Source organism: Bos javanicus, chromosome 11 (genome assembly GCF_032452875.1).
Source record: "Bos javanicus breed banteng chromosome 11, ARS-OSU_banteng_1.0, whole genome shotgun sequence".
In the NCBI taxonomy this organism is placed as follows: domain Eukaryota; kingdom Metazoa; phylum Chordata; class Mammalia; order Artiodactyla; family Bovidae; genus Bos; species Bos javanicus.
The window spans coordinates 98,158,333-98,182,418 of NC_083878.1; the positions used below are offsets into that span (position 1 = coordinate 98,158,333).

A 24,086-nucleotide genomic window follows, 5' to 3' on the forward strand; every position below is an offset into this window, starting at 1 on the left:
AGGGGTTGGGTTTTAGTATTGGCTGTAACTCTGGCTCCTGGTACAATCTAGAAATGTGTCAAGTGCAAAATGAGTATTTGTTGAATGAATTGTTTCCACCTTTCACCTGAGAAAAGACACTTCCACCCCAAAGCCCCCTGAGAGACAGGAAAAAAAAAAAAAAAAGAGTCATAAAAGTTTATTCTATGAAAGAAAGAACATGGTTTCTATACATATATTTACAGAACAGACAGATATATTTACAGCCAGAGGGAGGCCTTGGTGTCAGGCTTGGATTGTGGGCTGGGGGGGTGGGGGGAAGAGATGCCCGGAGAAGAGTGAGGAGGTATAAGAAGCCTCCTGTGGCTCAAACACAGGGCACCCTCAGCAGGAAGGGGAGAAGCAGAAACTGGAGGGAGAAACAGGGGTTCCAGTTCTTCCTGAAGAGAAGCCTGGTGAGTGTGGAGCAGGTAGGACGGAGCCCAGAGTCTGCATAGACCCTGGAGATGCACAGGAGATCCTGGAGTTGAACCTGGAATATTCTCAGGCTGATCACAGTGTCCCTGGGGTGCTCTGGGGCAAGGTCTGTGCCCTTCTGTTCCCGTTGCTGCCCGTAGCTGCAGAGGGGAAGGGTCCGTGGGGGTCACAGCTCACTGGAGCGGATGGCAGGCTCCAGTTTGTGGGAGAGGGCAGTGAGGACCTTGTCGAACTTCTCATAGCGTCGGGCCTGGCTGCTGCTGGCGCCCTGGCTGCCCCATAGGAGGCGCATCTGGAACTCGGTGCTGAACACCTCGAGGAGCTCCGGCCGGGCCTGGAAACCTGCAGGGAGGGGCATAGGGGTCAGGGGACCACCATCCAGCTAGGGAAGCTGGGGCTCCTACTTGGAGCCACCACATCCCTCAGGGCCCCATTCCAAGGGACCTTCCCCCACCTCTGCCAGGAATCCCACATGGTTTGTGGATGAACATAACCAAGCAGTTTAACACCTGGTCTTTGTCGTACTGTTCCTTGATAGTTCAGTTGGTAAAGAATCCACCTGCAACGCAGGAGACCCTGGTTGGATTCCTGTGTTGGGAAGATCCCTGGAGAAGGGATAGGCTACCCACTCCAGTATTCTTGGGCTTCCCTTGTGACTCAGCTGGTAAAGAATCCACCTGCAATGCAGGAGACCTGGGTTTGATCCCTGAGTTGGGAAGATCCCCTGGAGAAGGGAAAGGCTACCTACTCCAGTATTCTGGCCTAGAGAATTCCATGGACTATATAGTCCATGGGGTCGCAAAGAGTCGGATACGACTGAGCAACTTTCACTTTTCACTTTCAATAATTAGAAAAAAATATTTCTTAGTTGCAGCATGTGGGTTCTTTCACTGCAGCACACGGGCTTAGTAGTTGTGGTTTGTGGGTTTAGTTGCCCTGAGGGATGTGGGATTTTAGTTCCTTGACCAGGGATCGAACCTGCATCCCCTGCATTGGAAGGTGGATTCTTAACTGTTGGACTACTAGGGAAGTCCCTGCAATATATAATTTTAAAATGACTAGAGGGGCTTCCCTGGTGGTCCAATGGATAAGACTCCACACTCTCGATGCAGAGGGCCTGGGTTCAGTCCTTGGTCAGGGAACTAGATCCCACATGGCACTACTAGAAGATTCCAAATGCTGCAACTAAATATCCCACACCCTACAGTGCAGATGAAAGATCCTGCGTGCCTTGACTAAGACCTGGTGTGGCCAAATAAATAAATCAATAAAAATAAATATTAAAAAACAATAAAATAACTAGAAGATAAAATATCACTGCTAACTTGGGGTAAGATACTGGGTGATTCTTTTCTTTTTTGTATTTTTCTGTAAGCTCCAAAATTTGTCATAAGAAATATATATACATTCTGTAAGTAAACATAAACAAATTTTTGTTTTGTTTTTTTCTTTCTGAAGAAAGATAGGAAAGACGTATACCAAAACGACATTTACCAATCACCAGGTAAGTGTTGGTGATTTGTTTATTTGGGTTTTGTTCAGCTGTTATTTCCAGTTTGTCTACAGTGAACTTTTGTGACTTAAATATTGCCTAAAGAAGTAAAAGGTAGCTTGTCTGAAGCCATTATCTCTGCTTCTTCTGTGAGAAGGCATTCTATTTTCTGATTAAACTGAGAGCTCCCTGAAGACAGGGTGAGTCTGCCTCAGACCCGGGGCCCCAGACCTATTGCTTTGTAAACAGCCTTGTAAAGTGGGCTTGTCAGGATGCCCACTTCACAGATGAGAAAGCGGAGGCTCAGAGAAGCTAAGATACACAGCTGCTGTGCTCTTTGAATCATCTCTATGTCCCCCAAGCTGACCTGGTGCCTGCCACTAACAATTACTTGTCAAACTGCTGAATGAGTGAAGAAAAGGGGTGAGAAAAAGAAGTCAGGGAGGGGTGGGACGAATTGAGAAAGTAGCACTGACACATATACATTATCATATGTAAAATAGAGAGCTAGTGGGAAGTTGTTGTATAGCACAGGGAGCTCAACCAGTGCTCTGCGACAACCTAGAGAGGTGGGCTGAGATGGGGAGGGAGGTTCAAGAGGGAAGGGACAAATGTATACTTATGGCTGATTTATGTTGCTGTAAGGCAGAAACCAATACAACATTGTAAAGCAATTATTCTACAATTAAAAAAAAAAAAAAGTCAAGGAGACGGGGCAGCAAAGAGGGATGGAGAAATCTGAAGGGATATTTGGAGAAGAAGGGAGAGCCAGTTATGCGGAGGGAGGCCCAGGCTGCAGGATCAGCAGTGGCTTGCCCCCCAGACGCAACCAGTGACTCACCCTGCAGCTTGACTTCGGCATTGGTATGATACAGGCCACCATGGTGTGCCACCGTGCGGGCGGCCTCCAGGTGGGCCAGCACCACCTCCACGCCATGCTCCGTGCTGCCCCAGGGCTCAGGGCCCTCGGCGGGGGCCGAGTCACATTCCAGCAGAGTGATGAGCGGCAGGATGTGAGGAAATGTGGTGTTGCTCAGCGGCGGGCCTTCTGCAGGGAGGGAGGCATGGCGTTTAGAGGTCTCAGAGGAACCCACCGTCCACCAAGGTCCAGAAACCAAGGATGTGTTAGGGGAAGGGCCCTGCCTGAGGTCCCAGCAAGAGCCCCCAGGATTCTGACTCATGAGACAAACCCCGCCCTTTGGATTCCTCCAGCTGAACCCACTGCACCTTGGCCCAGCCCAGGGGACATGGCATACACACTTGCCAGGTGCAGAAAGTGAGCGCAAGAATGGCCTGCACAGAGCTCAGTCAAGCCCTCAACATCCTCCCTACTGGGAGAGTCTGGGCCAGCCCAGAGAGGGCTGGAACCCGTCCGAGGCCACACAGCAAGATGGGGGAGGTACCTTTGCCCTCATTGAGGCTCTTGAGGAATGGCTTGAGCGTCTTCTCATAGAGGATGGCACCCTCTGTGTGTCGCTGCCGCAGGGTCACCCATGTCTGTTCCAGCCGGGCAATCTAGGGAGATCAGGCTATGAGCGACTAGCCAGGGAAGGGGCCTGCTGGGGCCACAGGCCAGTATGCTGAGCTGACACCCAGATGTGGGATAGTAATTATTAGTATAATCACCATTCAGGTCTCAGGGACAGGGCTGATGGCTTTTCACAGGTCCCCATAAGTCCTCGCAACAACCCATTTTACGTATGAGGGAACTAAGGCTCAGAGAGGACAATAAAGGCACTCCCCTCATGAGATTGCTTTAAGGAATCAGTTTCTAAGTACTCAATGTACCTTGCGCATAGTCAGTGCTTGCTAAAGCTAGCCACTTTATATTTATTCTTTCAACTCTTATAAAGTTCCTCAATCATTTTACAGGTGGAGAAACGGAGAGCAGGGAAAGGGAAAGACTTTGTCTGGAAGCAGGTCAGCACCAAAAGGACTCAGTTCTCCCAGTTACTCTGTCACCAATGCTGCCTAAAAGGTCCTCAAGTTCTTCCTGATTCAATAGACAGCCGTCCCAAAGGGACACGTATGACTAGCTTATGTCCAGTGCTACGTGGGGCCCTCAGTACCTGGGCCATATCCAGGGCACCCATGACCGCAGCGAAGCTGAACATGTTGCCCATGGTCCCTCGAAGCTCGGCTGCCAGCTGGATGGTCTTGTGCAGGAGCGCTGCCCGCTCCTCAGCGGAGCCCGTGCAGCCCAGGATGTCCATGGCCAGCATGATGGACATGGTGTGGAACCTGTTGGAGCGGCCGGGTCAGAGGGGCGGGGCCAGGGATCTAGGGTTGGGGTCCCTGTGGTTGGGCGCCGAGGGGTGGAGGATAGAGCCAAAAGTGAGAGGTTGTAAAGAGTCAATGAGATTAGGGGGTGCGGCCAAAGTGTGGGCGGGGATAAAGCAAAGTTAAGGGGTTCTGATTGGTCAGTATAAGTCAGGGGGCGGGGCCAGACACCCGTGAGCGCCAGGCTGAGGACCGTGGGACCGATCAGAGGAAATCATCAGAAATCATCCGACAGAGCTGTTCTAAGAAAACAAAGAAGAGAAGCCGGAGCTGATGGGCGGGCCAAGGCTCACAGATTGTGGTCAGTCAAGAGAATACAGAAAGTGAATTCGGAGATAAAGGACTCAGTCTTTGAAAAACCAGGATTACTTGGAACTGGATAAAGAAAGCTGAGCACCCAAGAATTGATGCTTTTGAACTGTGGTGTTGGAGAAGACTCTTGAGAGTCCCTTGGACTACAAGGAGATCCAACCAGTCCATCCTAAAGGAGATCAGTCCTGAATTTTCATTGGAAGAACTGATGCTGAAGCTGAAACTCCAATACTTTGGCCCCCTGATGCGAAGAACTGACTCATTCGAAAAGACCCTGATGCTGGGAAAGATTGAAGGCGGGAGGAGAAGGCGACGACAGAGGATGAGATAGTTGGATGGCATCACCGACTCAATGGGCATGACTTTGAGTAAACTCCAGGAGTTGACGATGGATGGGGAGGCCTGGCGGGCTGCAGTCCTTGGGGTTGCAAAGTGTCGGATACGACTGAGCGACTGAACTGACTGAATGAACTGGATATCAGGAACAATTGGTCAATGGGATGGAGGGCGTGGCTATGATCTGGGAGCCGGGGTGAGAGACTGCGATTGCCCAACCGGCCACACTGAAGAGCAGCGAGGTAGTCCAGGGGGTTGGTTCCCGGTGACTCCCGTGTGCGCGCGCCTTACCTTTCCAGCAGGTCTAGTCGTAGCTGCCGGCCATGGGGGAGAGTGAGCAGCTCCATGCCCCAGCGGACTCCCATTAGGGTCTGCATCTCCTTGGTAACGCCCAGTATCCTAGCAACCTACAAGGACGCCCAGAGGGCTGATTAATTTCCTGTCAGGGCTAGCCCAAGCCATCTGGGAGTCAGAGAGCTTTATCTAGCAGGGCAGCCTGGCTGGGAAGCCGGCTCTGAATTCCAGGTTTATGACTAACCCTCTGACATGGAGCAAATGAGTTTCACTCTCCCCATCTATGAAACGCAGGATAAATGGAAAAATGCCCAATGGGGTCTGACATGTGCCAGAGGTGCCCAGGACACTCTTATTTCAGAAGAAATAAGGTCCAGGGAGGGAAAGGGCTTGTCCTAGGTCACACACTGGACCTAGAACCCAGGGCTTCTTCCTTCATGCCTAGTACTCTTCACAGCGCCGCATCTCAGCGCTGTTTCTTTTCTTTCTTTTTGAGCTCAGAGACAAGTGTGACCAAATAATCAGTGTTCCCCTCCCCAACACACACACACACACACACCCCAAACTTCAGAGGGAGAAACTGAGGCATAGATCAAGTTAGGGTCCTTAGATGGGCAGGATTCATTCAAAGCAAAGGCCCAGGCATTAACAATTTATGGACCTAGACAATGAGTTTTGTCCACTAGGGGGGTGGGGGTAGGGAGTCTGGCCTCTTATAGTCCCTGGACCGGCCAGACCAACTCTCACCGGGCTCAAAAAATGTCCCAGGGAGCCAGACACCACTAGTTTTCAGGACTCCTCGGTTCCAGTGCCAAACTGACATCTGGAGGAAGCAAGAGTATCTCAGCTTTTGCTTTTTTTTTTTCAAGGAGAAAATGGGAGCCCAGAGAGGTAAAGTGATTAGTCAGAGTCACACAGCAAGTAAAGGGCAGCCATGAAGTCAGAATCCAGGACCACTCACTCTACTTGGGGATGTGGGGGCCAGTTCCTCACCACCCTAACCCCTGTCCCAAAGCTAGAGGATAAAGGTATACCCCTGCCCCAGTGTGCACCCAGCACCTACCAGGCAGTCAACCTTGGTAACGTGCCGGGCCAGTGTCCGGGCGTCGACCTCTGCCAGCAGCTCCTTGACCTTACGCAGGAGGCCCACCTCCAGTGGCCGGTTATCCTTGGGGATCAACAGTGACTGGAAGGTAGCCGGGTTAAAGGAGGAGGTGGCTTCCACAACAGGGACTGTGAAGGTTCTGCCCCAGTCCCCTTCGGAGGCCCCGTTTTCTGACAGTTCCTTAAGCTTCTCCCCATAGCTCCTGGCCTGGCGGCCGGAGGCTTCAGCTGCTGCCCACTCTCGGCTGCCACGGACAGGAGGCTGGAGCTGGCAGTAATGGCCAGAGTCCGGGTCACTGTAGCTGCTGAGCGACGGTGATGGGGAGGCCTTGCAGAGGGTGTGGGAGGGGCTGGAGTAAGGGCCCTTGTCCGACTCCCCGTGGGGCTTTGGAGCACTTCCGGGACACAGCTGGGGTTCGCTGGAGCGGCGCGTGACAGGGGAGGCGGGCAGTGCTGTGGCTGAGGGGGCGGCAGGGGCGGCATGGACACGGGTCACTGCAGGGAAATAAAGAGAGACAACTAGTTACCATGACTCCCTAGCCAGTGTGGTTCCCCCACTGCTTTCCCAGAGGACAAGCTCCACCCACCCTACAGGGGTGATATCCCACCTCCCTGTACCCAGGCCAGGCCCAGCTGACACTGGCACATTGACCAGCCCTCAGTGATATTCTCAAATTCCCTGGACCCCAGGGGTCAGACTTTCTTATCCTAAGGCTGCTGCAGCCTTGGGGAACCACTGAGCTACTTGAAGGAGCTTTCTGTGATTCAGAGAAGCTAAGCACTTGCTGGAGTTCACTATGTGGAATCATTTCTCAATGAATTAATAATAAGGATTTATTGAGGACATGTGTTCTGGGAGCTGGTGACATGCTGTAGCTACACCGGTCAAAACAGTAAAACCATCATCCAAAATTAGAGGTGATGTTTATTGAGTTCTAACTGCCTGCGAGATCCTTCGCTGCCCCTTAATCTGTTTAACCCTCTCAACATCCTGAGCATGAGTACTTTTATGATCCTCATTCTTCAGATGAGAAAAGTGAGACTCAGAGAAGCCAGCTGACCTGCCTAAGGTCACCCAACCAGCAAAGGGTAGAGCTGGGATTCAAAACCAGGTGTCGAGTCCTCACTCCTGGGTACTTCCCTGTGCCATGTTGCTTAGAAGTTGTCCAATAAATAATTTGTGGCAAAGCGTCTTAACATTTACACTCAGGGGTGTTGTTTGGAAGGCAAGTTGGCAGTTATGACAAGCTGGCAGGCCCGTGGTTAGAGAAGAATTTGTGACAACCCATATAGACAACTACATGGCAACAGGGCATTTCCCAGCAAAGGTTCCCCTGGGCTGCCCCTCTGCACGCTTTGCCTGCCATGTGGACAATATGTGGTATGGCCTGCTGAAAACATTATTTTTTTTTCTTCCAGAAATGAGCTAGTGGCATGTTTCTACAGTAGAAATCTTCTTTATATTAAAAAAAAATGCACAGTGCTCTGTGCTTTCTGCTCAATTTTGCTGGGAATGTAGAACTTCTCTGAAAAGATCTATTTAAAAGAAAAAATAAATGAATAAAGCAAGCTTGACCAGTCCAGTTGGATCCCACCATTTGGAATCAGGGATACATTAAATCCCAGCCAATACCAGGGCCTGGTCAAGTGGCTCCTCACATGCGGAGGCTCTTGACCAATGGGGACTGAGTGTTGCTGACTGCACAAACTTCATAGCATTGAAGCCCAGATTCAGTAGCATTCAAGAGAATGCATGGAAACCACATCCACAGTGCCTGGTATCCAATAGGGACTCAGTGAATTGTTGCAGAATGAACCAGCCACGGCTATGTTTTGCATGTCAACATGGATAGTTTTAGTATCCACTGTTGCAGGGCATGTCTCTCAGATAAGAGGAAGAGGCACACATGATCAAACACTGTAACAGAAATCATCAGACAGTGCACACATGGGCACACGAGGCCACCCCCACCAGACCCCCACGCGCCCCCCTCCACTGGCCATACCGGTACTATAGGCAGGGGAGCTGGGGCTCTCGGAGATAGGGGACATGGGCGAGTGCAGGTCTTGGATCTGGTCCATGCTGAGTGCACAGTTGCGGATGGATTCCCGGGGGTGGGGCAGTGATGTGCTGTGGAGCAGACACCTTCATGAGCAAGGAGCCCAGAGGTCAGGGTCCTCAGCTAGCATTAGGACACCCACCTCTGCCTCTATCCTAGATCTGCTGAACTTCAGAGGCAGAAAAGGCTTAGAAATGATCACGTCCAACCTCCCACCTGGCAGGTACAAAAACTGAAGCCCAGAGGAGGAAGGGCTTGTTCAGTCCACAACCTGCACAACTGTTCTCTTCCCTGGGAACCTTGCCCCCAACTTGAAGAATGGTCTGGGGAGAGAGGCTAGCAAGAAAGATGGCCAGGCCAAGGGAGCCAAACCCACGGTCCTGGCCTCTCCTCACTGATCCCACACTATTACTCAGGATGCCTTGGGCACACATGGCCTGTAGATCCTGGCACTGTTTTAATCACTGGTTCCAAACCACAGGCCAAGTGGTTACTCCCCACAGGGTATCCAACCAGCAGTTCCTTGGCTGACAGCATGCAGTCCAGGTCCAGGGAAATGGGACCTATCGAAGTGCTGAAGCAAGCACGTGAGTGCTAAGTCACTTCATTCGTAACTGACTCTTTGCGACCCTATGGAATGTAGCCCACAAGATTTCTCTGTCCATGGGATTCTCCAGGCAAGAATACTGGAGTGGGTTGCCATTTCTTACTCCAGGGGATCTTCCTGACCCAGGGATCGAACCTGCATCTCTTGTCTCCTGCATTGGCAGGCGGGTTCTTTACCACTAGCACCACTTGGGAAGCCCCAAAAGATGGCACGTCTTGCTGCAAACAGCCAGGGAAGCCATAGAAACTAGGGGCACAGACTTTGGAGTTGTGGACCTGGGTCTGAATCTTGGTCCTACGACTCTCTAGCAAGCAGCTACCCCTCTTCAAGCCTAGTTCTCATCTACAAAGTGGCAGAATGGACAGAAGCCACCTCCCAGGGGACGTGGGAATCAGTGAGGTTGAGAACAGCATCAGGAGAGGGCCGGGTGCACAGTAGGGCTTCAGGAATGATTTGCAGCTGTGGCTTGTCCTCGGATCAGGGCCCAGTGTCACCAAGCCCCTGACATCTGGGTGTCATCAAAAATGTCGCTGAAAACATTCCACTCCCTGTGCGATGGTTTGCAAAATGCTCTGTTCTGATGCCCACCTGGGCCTAGTCAGGTGGGGTGAGGTGGGGTAGCATTAGCAATAGGGATCAGGTCCTTGCCTGGGACAGGACAGCACCCAGGGCTCCTCCAGACCCGAGGGAGCTTTCTGAGTGAGGGCTCTTTATAGGTCGGCACGTGGAGGCAAGAGAGGAGGAAGGTCAGGGCCAAGGGCGCACAGCTAGTTGTAGCAGAGCTGAGACTGCGACTGGGCTCCACACCCCACTCAGCATGGCGGGAGCTTCCTCCTCTTGTTCTGCACACACTGAGGCTCCAGGGCAGTCATTTTACCCCAGACCAGTGTGACTGGGCCTCTCCTTTTCCCACCAGCACTCACGTTACTGACACTCCCACTTGACAGATGGGAAGACTGAGGCCGAATTTGGGTTCTCACTCACCTGGTGGGGCAGCCATCACTGCGGGTGACCTTGTCAGCAGTAAGCCCATCGGTCATGGTGACGCTCCGCCGCTTCATGTGGCTGCCCTTGGGGCCCGAGGGGCTGGCAGGGCTGGCGGCCTTGCCCCCGCCCTGGCCCAGGCCATAGCAGGCCTCCAGGTAGCGCAGTGGGAAGGTGCGGTTGACCGGGCAGTAGATGATGGCACCGCTCTGCTCCGACACAGCCTTGCGGCTGCCCACATGGTACCGCACCAGGGCCGGCACGTGGTCGAAGCTCTCCTGCTCGAACAGGTATTGGATGTGGGTGTAGCTCTCACCCGCCTTCACCACCACCTTGTTGATCTTGAAGTGCAAGGCCTGGTTGCGCCAGCGGCATGTGAGCACATAATCACCCAGGCTGGTGAGCGAGTCCCGGATGAGGAAGTCACCATTGCGCTGCACCAGGGTCTCCGAGACCTGGAAGAGGCAAGGGTCAGGCTGGAGCGGGGCAGGAGAGGGCCAGACCCTGGGTCTGGGGCACACAGTCAACAGAGACAGCTGAAGCTTGGGAGGGGGACCCAACGACCCAGATTCAGAGGGTGCATCTCAGCCAGAAGCCATGGGTCTGAGCACAGAGGCTCAGACATGGAGGGACATTGCACTCTGGAAAGGGAGTCCCCAAGATCTGAAACTCAGGTCTCAGACCTACTCCTTCTCAGGGATCTCACTGGGCACAGTGAATTCCCCATCCTTCTTCCTCCAAACAGCCAGGGCTCTGGCATGTCTCTGGGCTGAATATCCTCCCATTCCTGCTCACCTGGTGAACTATCCCTTCCACAATGGCCTGTCTCCTCAGCACCCCTTCCTTGGGGCAGCCCACACCCCCTGCCTGGCAATCCATTCTTGAGCTTCTCCCACTGGGTTCTGACTGCCTGCCTGTCGACCCCTACCCTGGACTACCAGCTGTCAAGGAAAGTCACCACCTATTTTATCTCTGCATCCTTGGTGCCCAGCACAGGAGCTGGCAGAGTTGATAATTGACAAAGATTTATAGCAAGCATGAAAAGTGGAAGAACAGGTGACCGTTAGCCCAAGCCTATGCCTCAGCCCAGAAAGTCAACCTTATCAAAACTGAATCACTGAAGTGCTGATATTCACTAACCAAACACATAAGAGGCTGATGTATAGACCTATAACAGTAACTAAAAATATTAGTGTTAATAGTAATCACCACCACCACCACCATAAAGGACAATGTTCATTGAGCTCACTGCATATCAGACATCATGTTAAGCACCTCACATGAATTAACTCATTTAATTCTCACGTGCTGAGTTACTTTAGTTGTGTCTGACTCTTTGTGACCCTAGGGACCATAGCCCACTAGGCTCCTCTGCGTTTGGGATTCTCCAGGCAAGAAAACTAGAGTGGGTTACCATGCCCTCCTCCAGGGGATCTTCCCGACTCAGGAATCAAACCTGCATCTCTTATGCCTCCTGCATTGGCAGGAGAGTTCTTTACCAATAGAGCCACCTGGGAATTCTCACAACCAACCTTTACAATAGGTACTATTATTAGCCCTCACTTAATTAATTAATTAATTTAGCCCACACCTTGCAGCATGTGGGATCTTAGTTCCCTGACCAGGGATCAAACCTGTGGCCCCTGCAGTGGAAGCACAGAGTCTAAACCACTGGACCACCAGAGAAGCCCCATATCCTCAATGTTATAGGTGAGGAAACTGGGGCTCAGAGAGGTAAAGAGACTTGTTCAAGGTCACACAGTCAGTTAAATGGCAGAGCTAGACCTCATCCCAGTCTACTCTGATTGAACCCACCGAACGATAGTTGGAGCTTTTCTGGTCTGGGACTGGCCAAGGCGGTGGGGGGAAGGGTCTAGGGCTGGGGTCCCAGCTCAGGGCCCACTCACCTCACGTGGGATGCGGCCGTGGTACCAGGCATGGCTGCGGAGATCTGTGCTGCTGAGTTTGAGCTCTTCCTCCAACTCCTTGTGCAGTTTCTCAGGCGATGAGTCTAAGATGTACTTCTCCTTGGAGAACTAGGCAGAAGACAGCAAAAGTTGGCATCCAGTCTGAAGCCCCTTCCCCCTTCCCTCTCAACTTCCCCCACCTCAGGTGAACTCATTCTATCCCGGGACTCTGGGAACACTTAGGTACAGATGCCAGAAAGGTTCTCACCCATGAGTCCCTATCCCAGTAGGTGTAGAGGAATCTCAATTAAATCCACCAAAAAGTGCCTACTGTGTGCTAGGCACTGCATTATTGCCAGGGTAGACAGGGAAATAAACAAGCCTGACCTCAAAGAAGCTCCTTGTCTAAGACAGGAGGCAAAAGCAACACAAGTATTTCAGCAGACTGCAGTCAGCACCACAGTACTGGACAGCGGCAAAGAGCTGGGTAGCTTTCAAAAGGGAGATGGAGTCTAGGCCAGGTAGAGTGGTCTAGGAAGGCTTCCTGGAGGAGATGGCACTCATGAAATTCATTTTGTACTAAGGACACCAAACTGATCTGGAAGTAGGGGGAGGGAGGATTTCTACAAGCGGATAAGACAGCAAGTACTCAGGTAAAACCATGGACAAAAACAGGGCTGTGTGGATGAGGATACATTCTGGGGCAGTGAATTATACAGGGGTGGAGGAGGCAGCTACAAAGAGGGACGCAGAGGCCCCCGCCAAAGGCATCTGTGATGTCCTTTACTGTTCACAAAGCCCCTTCTTCCTTGCTATCCCAAGCAATCCCTGCTAGATGGGGCAACCAGCCCAGCAGGGAAGCCTGAGGTCACTCACTGGGGCTAATGCCCAGGATCCCCCTTTCCACCTGCCCAAGGGGGAGATTCCTGGTTTCCTGGTTGCTGTGGCCTGGGGTTGGAAGCCTAAGAACAGGGAGATGGGAGTCCCTGCTGCCAGGTACATTCCCACCACAGAAAGTGAAAGTGAAGTCACTCAGTTGTGTCCGACTCTTTGCAACCCCATGGACTGTAGCCTATCAGGCTCCTCCGTCCATGGGATTTTCCAGGCAAAGTGCTGGAGTGGATTGCCATTTCCTTCTCAGGGGATCTTCCCGACCCGAATCAAACCCGGGTCTCCTGCATTGCAGGCAGACATTTTATCATCTGAGCCACCAGGGAAGCCCTTGCCCAATTCTGGCTATGTTGTATGAATCCCCAGGGCCTCAGTTTCTTCCTCTATAAAATGGGTACAATTGCAGAACCTGCCTCACCAGGTTGCAAGGATGAAAGGAGACAATACTTCAAAGCACTGCAACCAGCCCACAGATGTGCTTGTCACTCTGAGAACATGTAACATTGCTCCCTTTCCCCAACTCCAGGCCCCAAAGATGGCTGGCCCAGGACGGATAGATCTGGCCCAGAACTGACCAGGCAGCAAGACAGATGAAGGGGGTCACTAAAGGGCAATCTCTCCCCAGGAGCCACTCCTCACCAGGGTCCAGCAGCTTCCAGTCCACTCCCTGCCTCCTCTGACCTTTCACAGTTCTCAGAGCCTAACCCTGCCACTCCATTTGTTATCCCTCTGCTTCTACTGCCTCAGTTTACCTCAGTCTACACTGCTCCTAAGACACCCCATTTCCCAGCTTCAGAGATATCTTGAATTTCTGACTCCATTATGTCCACATTGATGGAACCCCCACTCTAGGACAGGTCTTATGCCACTCTAGGACAGTCCCTAGGACAGGGACTGAATCCAAGGTCATCAGTACAGGCAGCCTCAGCCCTAGGGGAGCTACGCAGATACTGACAAGCAATCCTAGGGTTTCTGGATGCTCAGAGACACACAGGGAGCTCCAGGAGGAGATGAGCATGTCCCTCCTCATCTGGTCAGGGAGTCCCTGAAGAGGTGATGTCTCCACCAAGACCTGAATGAGCCAAGCAAAAGGATTACAGTGGGGACTGACAGGCAACCAGGTGGGCAAGAAAGAGCTCTGGGAAGAGAGTGGCAAACTCAGGGCCCTGTAGAAAGAGCTAAGGCCCTGGGGGTGGGGGAAGAAGCTTCAGAAGGGCTGGGGGGTGGCAGGGGCAGGCGTGGCAGGGCTGTGAATCTGCCTTGGGAAGCTGAGATTAACCCAGAGGCCACAGCAGAGCTGCAGAGGGTTTTTAAAGCATTGGGGTAGGTTCGATCAGCTGTGTGGAGAGGGCCTGGAGTGTGTTCCAGGCAATGGCAGGGCAGGGTGGAGTGTTGGGGTGGGGACTGGGGGAAGGGTGTTTAGACAACCATTGATGGGGTGCAGGGAAGAGGGTGGCGTGGGTCAGAGAGGATTCTAGGCAGACAGCTTGGGAAGACAATGAAACACTCTCCAAGGTGGGCAAGACTGGTGGCAGGAGCAGCTTGGCGATGGGCTCATAAAATTCTGAGCTGTGAGGAGCCTGTAAGGCTCTGGGGACAGATGGTGGGAGTGGGTGACATAGATGAGTGCTCAGGAAAAGGCAGGGCCTGGAGATGGGGATTCTGAACATCCCCTGCCCAGGGTAGAAACTGATCCCCCAGAAAGGCAGGGAGTTCCAGGGTGAGCTGACATTTGGGCCTTCTCAGGTTCCTACACTTCTCCATGGAGTTCCCTAGTCTTCAAGGTCCTGGCCCCTCTCCTAAACCACACCACACCCTGGGGAGGGAAGAGTGCAAGTCATGGGGGAGATTCCTCCTTGACAAAGAGCATGCAGTTGAGAAGTTGCCCCAGTACCACAGCTGCAGCAAGAGGGACGGGGGGCAAAGAAGGGGAGAGGGCTTCGGGGGAAAGAACCGTGTCCCAAGACTCTGCCTGCCACTGTGTGGCCTTGAGCCAGTCAGTTTCCCTCTCTGGGCCATAAATAGGGGGTGGGAGACTGGGCTCTGCTTTTCCAACCATAATCAACCGTTAGGGAGAATCTGGCGGACGAACTGGGTCATCCCACACACCTGAAGTTAGGGAACCCTAGGGTCCCTGTGCCCTCTTCCTCACCTTCGACCCGGGGGTCCCTAGCTCCCAAAGGGAGTGGGTGCTGGGGCGCGAATGCAGCATCCCTGCGCCCGGGAGCATTGCTATTGGCCAGAGATGATCTCACCGCCTCCCGGCCTGCGAGCGCCTGATTGGCGGGTGCAGGGATGCTGCGCTCAGCCGCCGGCAGGGCAGTCATTCAGGCGGGCTCGAAGCGTGCGTGTGTATGTGTGTGTGTGTGTGTGTGTGTGTGAGCCTGGGGGAGCGCAGAAGTGATGCGCCCAGCGTCCCCCACGGGGCTTGAGAGGCGAAAGCGCGGAGACCCCGGGTCAAGGTCTTAACCCCTTCGCAACAGCCAGTGCCCAGCCAGACCCCTCTAGCTCCCTTCAGTCAGGCAACCCTAAGCAAAGCCATCCCCAGATGATGCTCCGCAGAGAGGCGGGGTCCGGGTCCTCCCCTCCACCCCCTTCCGTTTAACCCTTTCACTGCCACAGCGCCGTCCCGCACTGCCCGGCCAGCTGGGCTAGGAGCCCCGCGCCCCAAGCATGCCCGAGCCCACCTAGAGGGCAGGAGAGTCGCGGGCGCTCCGACCGCAGCCGCGGCAGCATCCCCTCAGCTTCTCATCCCTCTCTCAGCCTTTGGACCCCGGCCCAGCGCCCCCCGGTACAATGCGGGAGTCAGTCTGCCCGGGTCAGATGCAGGGGCCGGAGTGCTCGCAGGAGAACCGGCAGGACGCCGGAGACCCCATCTCCTGGTACCCAGTGCCCCAGCTCAGCTCCTCCCTGCGGAGGAGGCAGAAGCAACCGGAACGGCAGCCTCCGCAGCCCCAAGTCTCGGGAGGGGCGGCTGGACCCTCACCCTGCGGAGCGTCTGGGCGCCCAAAGGTGAGGCTGGGGCGACCCCGCCCCCTCCCGCAGCCCGCTGCCCCCAGCCCCTGCCCCGCCGGACCCTGCGCGGCGCCGCAGGCTGAGGTTCCCCCGGCTGCCCCAGCGAGCGCCCGGGGTCCCAGCTCGGAGCGCCTGGCGGGGGCCGAGCCGCCCCCTCACCTGCACCTGCACGAAGGAGCCGCGGTAGAAGCAGCAGGCGGCGGCCGACAGGGCGCTCCACAGGCTGCACCGCTCGGTCATGGTGGGGCCGGGCGACCGGGGCCGGGACGGTGCAGGGGGCGGCGGCCGGCGGGGCAGGGGCGCGGGACCGACCGGGCTGGGCACCGGCTGCGCGTGCCTCTCGGCGGCGCGATTACCTCATCGCCTTGTCGGGGGAGGAGCGGGGAGGCGGGGCGGGGAGACCCCACCCTCCAGCCAGCCCCGGTAGGGGAGGGGGCCATTGTTCCTCCCTCCTCCCGCCCCCGACTCCCCGCCCCCTCGCCCCCCAGTCCCCCGCCCTCCAGCCCCGGCAGCCCGGAGTCTGGGGATGCGGAGCTGAGGACCTACCAAGGGGGGCGTCAAGAGGGCAGAAGGATGGCGTGGGCCGGGAAAAGGCGTGGGGTGGGGGCGGGGGGGGGGCAGTGGTCCTGCCTCCCCCACTCACCTCTCCCCTTACTGACCCGGAGAGGGCAGAGATTTTGAATTAAACCATGTCTAAAGCTGGAAAAATCCCTGTAGACATTTGACCAAATCCTTTGTGGCCTAAGGAAATCTCCCAGAGTCCAGGATTTCTCATCTCTGACTTGGAATCATACACTCTTCTGGGAAATGCGAGATGTCATTGACAGACTGGGGGTGGGGAAGAAAACTCAGTAAGGCTCTGGGGTTTGGGAATCAGCCTGGCTTCAACTAGCGGTGCCCCCACCTCCACCCAACCAGTCCCTTCTCTTGCAGCCCAGACTTACTCATCTGGAAAACATACCTGTGCCGATCTCACAGAACTCGGGTAAGCATTGGCTGAGCTGATGCATATAAGCTGCCAGACATTAAGCAAGTGCTCAAGAAATGCCTGCTATTGTTTTCAAGCTTAGTGTCTTAGAATCCGGACCTTTGGTCGTAGGCTCTTCAGTGCAAAGAGAGTCATCGCTGACTCTGCCTCAGTCAGGCCTGGAGTTCAAATCTTGTGGCAGGCTGTGTGACCTTAGGTAGATGAGTTCACCTCTCTGTTCACCTCTCAGATGTTTGATTATTTTCTGTAAATACATCTGACGCTCTGAGCATGGATATAAAATTTTATGGTCTTGGAACTTCAGAATCCTTGCCTTAGAATCAAAGTACTTGCATCATGATCTGAGAACCCTGGAGTTCTGGCAGCTGAGCATGTAAGGTGAGGAATGGACTTTGGGTAACTGACTATTGATTCCATTCTCTTCTGAGGCTTAAAGCTAAAACTAATATTCCTTTGAGTTCATTCTTTAGGGGACTGTTTAATCAGTTCTGGTGTGTGGGTATTCTTTCTTTTATAGCATTTTTAATTACATTTTTTCAGCCCCATAAACTAAAGGAAAAATACAAAGCTAATAATCCTCACAGGGATCTCACTACCATCGGTGATGGGGATCTCATTACCTTGCAACTGGGATTTGTGAGGTGCTGAAATACATGTCTCTGTGGTCTACCACTGGCTTTGGGGCTGGTTCTCCCTGAGGCCTCTGTCCCACTGTGATGCCAGGGCTCTGGATGAGAAGCCAGGGCCCAAATTCTGGCAGCAGCTCCAGCTCAACTTGCTGCAGCCCTGGGCTGCATTTCCTGGGCTCACTCAGCTCACTTTCTGACCTCACCCACACTCTTACCTCTGCCTGGATCATTCCACCACCCATCTCTGCTTATCTTTATCTTCTTTCCAGCTTTCTCTTTGGAGAGAGGGTGTTGGTGCATATTCCTGGTCAATTGCAATGGCTTGGCTTCAATGCCTCCTCCTCCAGAAAGCCTTCCTTGATCTCCTCATTCCCAGCTCCTGAGCTGAAAGTCATCTCCTACCTCCACAGCCCCAGTGGCTTCTTATCGAGCCTTCTGCTGATGTTAAGGGACAGCAATCTGAGCACTTCCCACAGTGCTCATTACTGATCACTTACACAGGGCTTTCCAGGCAGTATTATGGGTGATGGAAAGTCCCTGGGGTCAGGAACCAGACAAGATACCCCCCTGAATGGGCATGGATTCATTGAGCCCATAGAAACCCTGGGTTGGAGGTACCACTGTTACCCCATTTCACATAGGTGAACACTGAGGCTCAGAGAGGTGACACACACACCCAAAGTCATGTGGCAAATAAGTAGAAGGTCTGACTCGAAAATTTGGGTGTGCTGGATGACAAAACACAAGCCCAGACCATTGAGTGGTTCTCCTTTGATCCCACATGGGCCAGGAGCCCTTGAAACACAGGGCCTGGTGCTCCTTGCCCCGTGCTCCATACTCAGAGAGAGGACCTAGCTCAGGGTGGTACTCCTGGATGAGGAAGGCCAAGAGCTCTGTCCATGGTCTTGGGAGCAAATAAACTTCGACAGCAATCCCAGTTCAGCCCTGCAGTAGCTGTGCAGCTGTGGGCAAGTCACTGCACTTCTCTGGGCCTCAAGTTTCCCATCCATACACGTGCACAAGAAGGCCCAATGATGAGGGGAGAAATCAAAGACCTCATTCATATAAATAGCTCAGAGCTGACTCCCTTTCAGTGCCAGCAGCCAGCACAGGACTCTGCACACAGTAGGCACTCAAAATGTTCCATCGTATTATGGTTGTTATCATTATTATTTCAAAACTGCATTTTCAACATTTCCTGTGCTCAGGACAAGTTAAGTTTCTGATCAAGGCGACTGTGTTATCTGTGATGAAGAACTGAGTCATCCTTTCCTGCTCCCCCTTCCCAGTTCCAGCTCAGAGACCAAGTGGGATTAGAGCCCGTCTTCCCATGGGGGCACCCCTGGGGCCCTGTCCAGCTGGCGGCTGGATGGGGTCTGGTGGGAACAAACATTGGGAAGTCCTGAGGTTGGGGCCAGGAAAGAATGATGGCAGGCCTGGGAAGAAGATGCTTGGAGCGAAAGCAGACCCCTTAGGCTGCCCTGACCCCTAGACCTTCTCCTTCTGAGAACAGTGGGTGAGGTCTGACTTCTAATGAGGCCAGAAAAGGACTCTGCCCTTCCTGGAACTGGCTCTGGGCCCCCTCAGTGTCCCCTGCCCAGCCCCTCTTACCTTCACATAGTCCCCGCCAGCCTCCGGCTCTGCAGTGGCCCTGGAAGGAGAGAAGAGAGGTGAGTGGCTCCCAGCCCTGCCTGGATCCTCAGCCGCCAGCTTCTGCCCACCTGCCTGGTGCCAGCACTGAGCGCCTGCAGGACTGAGCATACGGGTGATAGCACTGGCTGGAATTGGCAGGCTGGGCTACTTCTCCACTCTCCAGCTGTGTGACCCTGGGCAGGTCCCTTCACCTCTCTGAGCCTGTGTTTCATTGGGTTGTCTCGGGGCCTCTGGGAGCTGATGAATGTCACATGCTTAACATAGCGCCTGCTTGCTGTCTTGACTCACCTTTAGGACACTGTGGTCCCCCGATGTTCACTCTCCACCTCTTCCCTGACTCCGCACATTGGTGGCCCCAGGCTGGGCCTCAACCTCCTCCCCTCCAGCTCTACCCTCATCCCCTCATCAGAGGGACCCACCCAGCGGCACATCACCTTGTCGTTGCTGGTGACAACTGGCTGTGAAAGTGATTCCCCTCCCCTCAAGGGTGGCCTGGATGGAGCCTGGAGAAGTCAGAGGCCAGGGGTGGCTATTGTTCCCAAGTAAACACATATTTATTTGTTCCTCTCAAATAAATATCACCCTTCCTGATGAGGACCTCCATGAGCCACATCCCCAATCCTTGGCCTTAAATGCCCTCCCTTCTCTGATGCAGCCTGGACTTCCCCTTCAAAACGAGACTCAGAAACCCAACTGCCTCCTTAGCATCTCTTCTCAGATGTCTGAACTTGACTTTTGTATCCAAAGCAGGACTACAGATCCCCCACCCCACCCAATCCCCCATGCCCTTGCTCTCCACATCCGCTTCCCATCTCAGTAGATGTCAGCTTCATGCTTTGTGTTGCTTTGTTTGGCCAAAAACCCTGTGGTCCTCTGTGCTTCCTCTCTCACTCATAGTCCACGCCCAATCCATCAGGAAATCCTGTGGGTCTCTTTCCAGAATAGGTCCTGACCACTTCTCTCTGTATGTCAACCCAGCCCCATCTGGGGCGCCTTCTCTGTCCTCCTGGAGCACACAGCAGACTTCTTGCCACCTGCTGGGTCTGCCCTCACAGCCCTCGGTCAGCCTCCCCTCCGCTGCCCTGGTGGCGCTCGGGTAAAAAGCTAGGCAGGCCACTGTGGACAAACACTTCCCACCCTGGGACTTCCCTGATGATCCAGTGGGTAAGACTCCAGAAGCCCAAGGCAGGGCTCCTGGGTTCGATTCCTGGCCAGGGAACTAGATCCCGCATGCTATAACTAAAGACCCCACGTGATCCTGCATGCTGCAATAAAAAAAACTACCAAGATGGTGCTGCAACTAGCAACTAAGACCTGGTACAGCCAATTAAATAAGCATAAATTTATTTTTTAATGCAATCTCATCTAATTTAAAATGAAGCAAAACCAAAACAACACCCCAACCCTTCCATCTCTCAAGGAATGAAATCTAAACTCTACTCCATGGCCTGCAAACAGCCAGCCACATAATTTATCATCTAAACCAAGACTTCCTTTGTGAGAGTAAAGAGAAGCCATTTTTATGCCAGAAAAACAAGCATAAACGGGCTTATATTTGCCCCAGCCTACAAGGCCCCGTGGTGACCCAACTGCCCATCTCATGAATTCCCACCCCCAAAATACGTCTGCTTTCCTCATTCTGCTCCAGGCCACTGGGCCTTTGCACTTGCTGTTTTTTTGCCTGGAAAGTTCTTCTTTCAGATTATCACATAGCTTGCTCCTCCCCCTACTTTATTTAGGGCTTTGCTTAATGTCCCCAAGCCTTCCCTGACCACCGTGCCTAGAACTGTTCCTTGTCCTTCGCTCTCTGTCCTCAACCCTGTTTTATTTTCCTCAGTCTCTACCTGAAACAATCACTTTCCATTTATTTGTTGACTCCAGGTACCCGCCATCTCCACCAGGGCACTGACTTTGTCTCGTTCACTGCTGAGCCGCCAGCACACAGCAGGAGCTTGAGAGTTGTTTCCTGCTGCTAGTGAGGACCCACAGCGGCTCAGTGGGTAAAAAATCTGCCTACAATGCAGAAGACCTGGGTTCAATTCCTGGGTCGGGAAGATCTCCTGAAGGAGGGTACAGCAACCCACTCCAGTATTCTTGCTTGGAGAATCCCAAGGACAGAAGAGCCTGGTGGGTTACAGTCCATATGGTGGCAAAGAGTCGCATACGACCGAGCACGCATGCACTAGTGAGGACCTGCTGTATAGCACAAGGAGCTCAGCTCAGTGCTCTGCGATGATCTAGAAGGGATGGTGGGGGTGGGGGGGAGGTCCAAGAGGGAGGGGATATATGTATATACATAGCTGATTGACTTCATTGTACAGCAGAAACTAATATAAAAACATTGTAAAGCAACTATGCGTGCACGGGTACTCAGTCGCTTCGGTCGTGTCTGACTCTCTGCGACCCCGTGAACCATAGCCCACCAGGCTCCTCCTGCCCATGGGATTTTCCAAACAAGAATACTGCGGTGTGTTGCCATGCCCTCCTCCAGAGGATCTTCCCAACCCTGGAACTGAACCTTTATCTCCTGTGTCTCTTGCATTGCAGGCAGATTCTTTACTGCTGAGCCACCGGAGAAGCCCACATTTATTGCCTAAGAAATGTATAAAGAGTGTACCCTCAACCAGTATTCATCACTATTATTATTATTAATTCTGTCAGGCTGGACCCTGGTTCTCTGGCTGACACAAGCCTCAATATTCCCATCTGCAAACTAGGGAGGGAGGTCAAACTTCCCCAAATAGAGAAGCCCCAAATTTAAACTGAAATGTGATAAATCTAACAAAATAAGTTGCAAACCGAAAAAGCTGAGCTACAAACGAGACAAAATAAAAACTGTGGGTGAGGTGTGTTTCCAGGGTGTGATTTCATGTAGGGTTCCCCCTAGCTCCTGGGGCAGGGGCTCCTCTTTGGGATGCTGGCTAACAGTCCTCCCTGTTTGGACATTCTAGAGTCCCTGGGGCTGTCCCTCCTTCCTGCAAAGTCCTTCCTGATCTCTAACTATCGTCCCTCAAGCTGCAACCCGGCCTCTGCAGGCTCCAAAAGCCATGTGAGTTCTCTCTGTCCAGCCAAAGTGGGGTGGGGTAAAGTAGGGACCCCTCCCCCTGCTCACCTCCCTGCTCTTCCTGGGTGAGGTGTCCTGTCCCAGCATTTCCGGCCATTCAGGCCCGGAAATCCTCCCACTGTTGGGAACAGACTGGCCAGGACACTGGGATTGCCCCAGCATTTCTTCCTGCTTCCTGTCCACTTCCCCTCAGGAGCTGGGCAGGAGCAGAGTCTTGGGGAGGGGGTGCCCGCCCCAGGGATATCAGGTGGCCAGAGCCAGTTGGGTGCTCGGGTCAAGGCCCAGGCCCGGGAACTCGCCATGGCCCCTCCCTGCCCCTCTGCAACACTCCAGGATTTCTAAGACCTAAAGTGACCATGTCTGCTTACCACCCATGGCCATCATCTGCCCAGACTATGGCCACCACCTCGCCACTGCCTCCCTGCCTGCATCTGTGCCCCTGTGACTTGTTCTCACCCCAGCAGCCAGAGCAGTCCTGTGAAAATGAATCAGATCACACCTTTCCTCGGCTCCAACCTACTAGAGTGGCCCCTAGTTTCACTCAGAATAAGAGCTGAAGTCCTCATAATAGCCTCTGCACACTGGCTCCTCACCACCTCTCCCGTCACTCTCCAACAACACTCCCCTCATTCATGCTACTGCAGCCAAGCTGAGCTTCTCACTGCCTTTTGTCCCGACCTCAGGGCCTTTGCACTTCCTGACTGCTCTGCTAGAATACTTTCCCTCCAGATATCCACTGAGCTCCTGCCCTTCCCTCCTTCAGGTCTTTACTGAAGCGTCCCCTTCTCAGTAAGGACTTCCCTGGCTGCCCACCTGGAAGTGAAGGGAGCCCACTCAAGGCTCCCCACCTCCCCGCCCTTCTTCATTGTTCTCTGTAGGGCTTCATCTGACTTGCCCTGTGCTGTCTCCTCTCATCAGAACATCAGCTCCACAGGGTAGGGGCTGGGTTCTTCCTGGAATGGTGCTAGGCACCCCATGAAGATGTTTTTGAATGAACAAATGTCACAGCAGTCCCTGAAGTCCTGAGGACAAGCTCTAGTTCTGGTTGGTGGGCCCTCTGTGACCAGGCCCCTGCCAGCCACCCCTCCACTCTTCCTCAGGGTCCTCCAGGCACTCCGACCTCAGCCTTCCTCCAAAGAGCGCTACTGCCTCCAGCCTCAGGACCTTTGCACATGATATACCTTCTGCCCAGAGGAATTCTCTCCCTTAGAGTCAGAGGAATTTCTATTCAGCCTGCAGATCTCAGTTTGCTTGGAGATTTCTAGAATGTTCTCCCTCCTTTTGTAATGACTAAATCCAGGAATCGAAGTTTCCATGTTTAAAAACTCAGCTCCTTTAATTAATTCATTAATTAATTTCTTATTTTATGGATTTCAAAGGCATTTCCCCTCTAATATTAGTGGTGAAATCAATTAATAAATAATAGTGACAATTGAGCTAAATCAGTTCCATTAATCAGCTGCATCAATTATTTAAATAACCAACCCCTTTAATTGCCTGTATTAGCTGATTTGTTCTAATAACTGATACCACTTATTGCATACATTAGCTTAATTAATTGAATTAATGACCTGCAATTACAGTCCATTACCCTTTATTTCCCCAACGCAGGTTTCAGTCCGAGCTTTACCTTCAGGGTCTCCATCCTGGCCTGAGAGAAAGGGTGAGGCTCCCACAGGGACTCTGGAGAAGAGGCTGCTGTCCTCTTCCACCTTGGCCCTTCCTCGCCACGGGTAGCCTTGCCCTGCAGAGCCATGGGGTCTTCCTGCCCTCTATCTGTCCCCCAGTTTGCTCCCGGGGCATGGTCATATGGCCTTTAGTGGACACTTCCCAGCCTCTGCCTCCTGCTTCTCAGCATCCCCCCGCCCTCCCCTCTGTGAGCTTCGACTTCCCCATCTGTGAAATGGGCATATTTTAAGTGTCTTCATAGAGTGGCTGCAAGCATCCTATGAGAAGAAAAGGTACAAGGTTCCTTAACCCCTTAACCCCAGGGAGCCCCCTGAGGCTCCTCCCT

The 24,086-nt window shown here is 53.2% G+C and overlaps 1 protein-coding gene across 10 annotated transcripts in view; it reads right to left on the reverse strand.

Annotated features, from left to right (window-relative positions):
* Positions 1–162: 162 nt before the first annotated feature.
* The window catches only part of SH2D3C (SH2 domain containing 3C), a 39,085-nt gene continuing 15,161 nt past the window's right edge, over positions 163–24,086 (reverse strand). For 3 of the 10 annotated variants that reach the window (XM_061433570.1, XM_061433571.1, XM_061433572.1), the window contains 10 exons: positions 18,967–19,006; positions 11,833–11,961; positions 9,926–10,380; positions 8,281–8,405; positions 6,234–6,769; positions 5,168–5,283; positions 4,018–4,189; positions 3,352–3,463; positions 2,790–2,996; positions 163–798 (listed from right to left, as the gene is read on the reverse strand). In XM_061433570.1, the coding sequence (XP_061289554.1) occupies positions 623–798; positions 2,790–2,996; positions 3,352–3,463; positions 4,018–4,189; positions 5,168–5,283; positions 6,234–6,769; positions 8,281–8,405; positions 9,926–10,380; positions 11,833–11,961; positions 18,967–19,006 (2,068 nt within the window). In that variant the 3' untranslated portion in view covers positions 163–622. The other 7 variants (XM_061433573.1, XM_061433576.1, XM_061433574.1 and 4 more) reach the window with 7 other exon arrangements.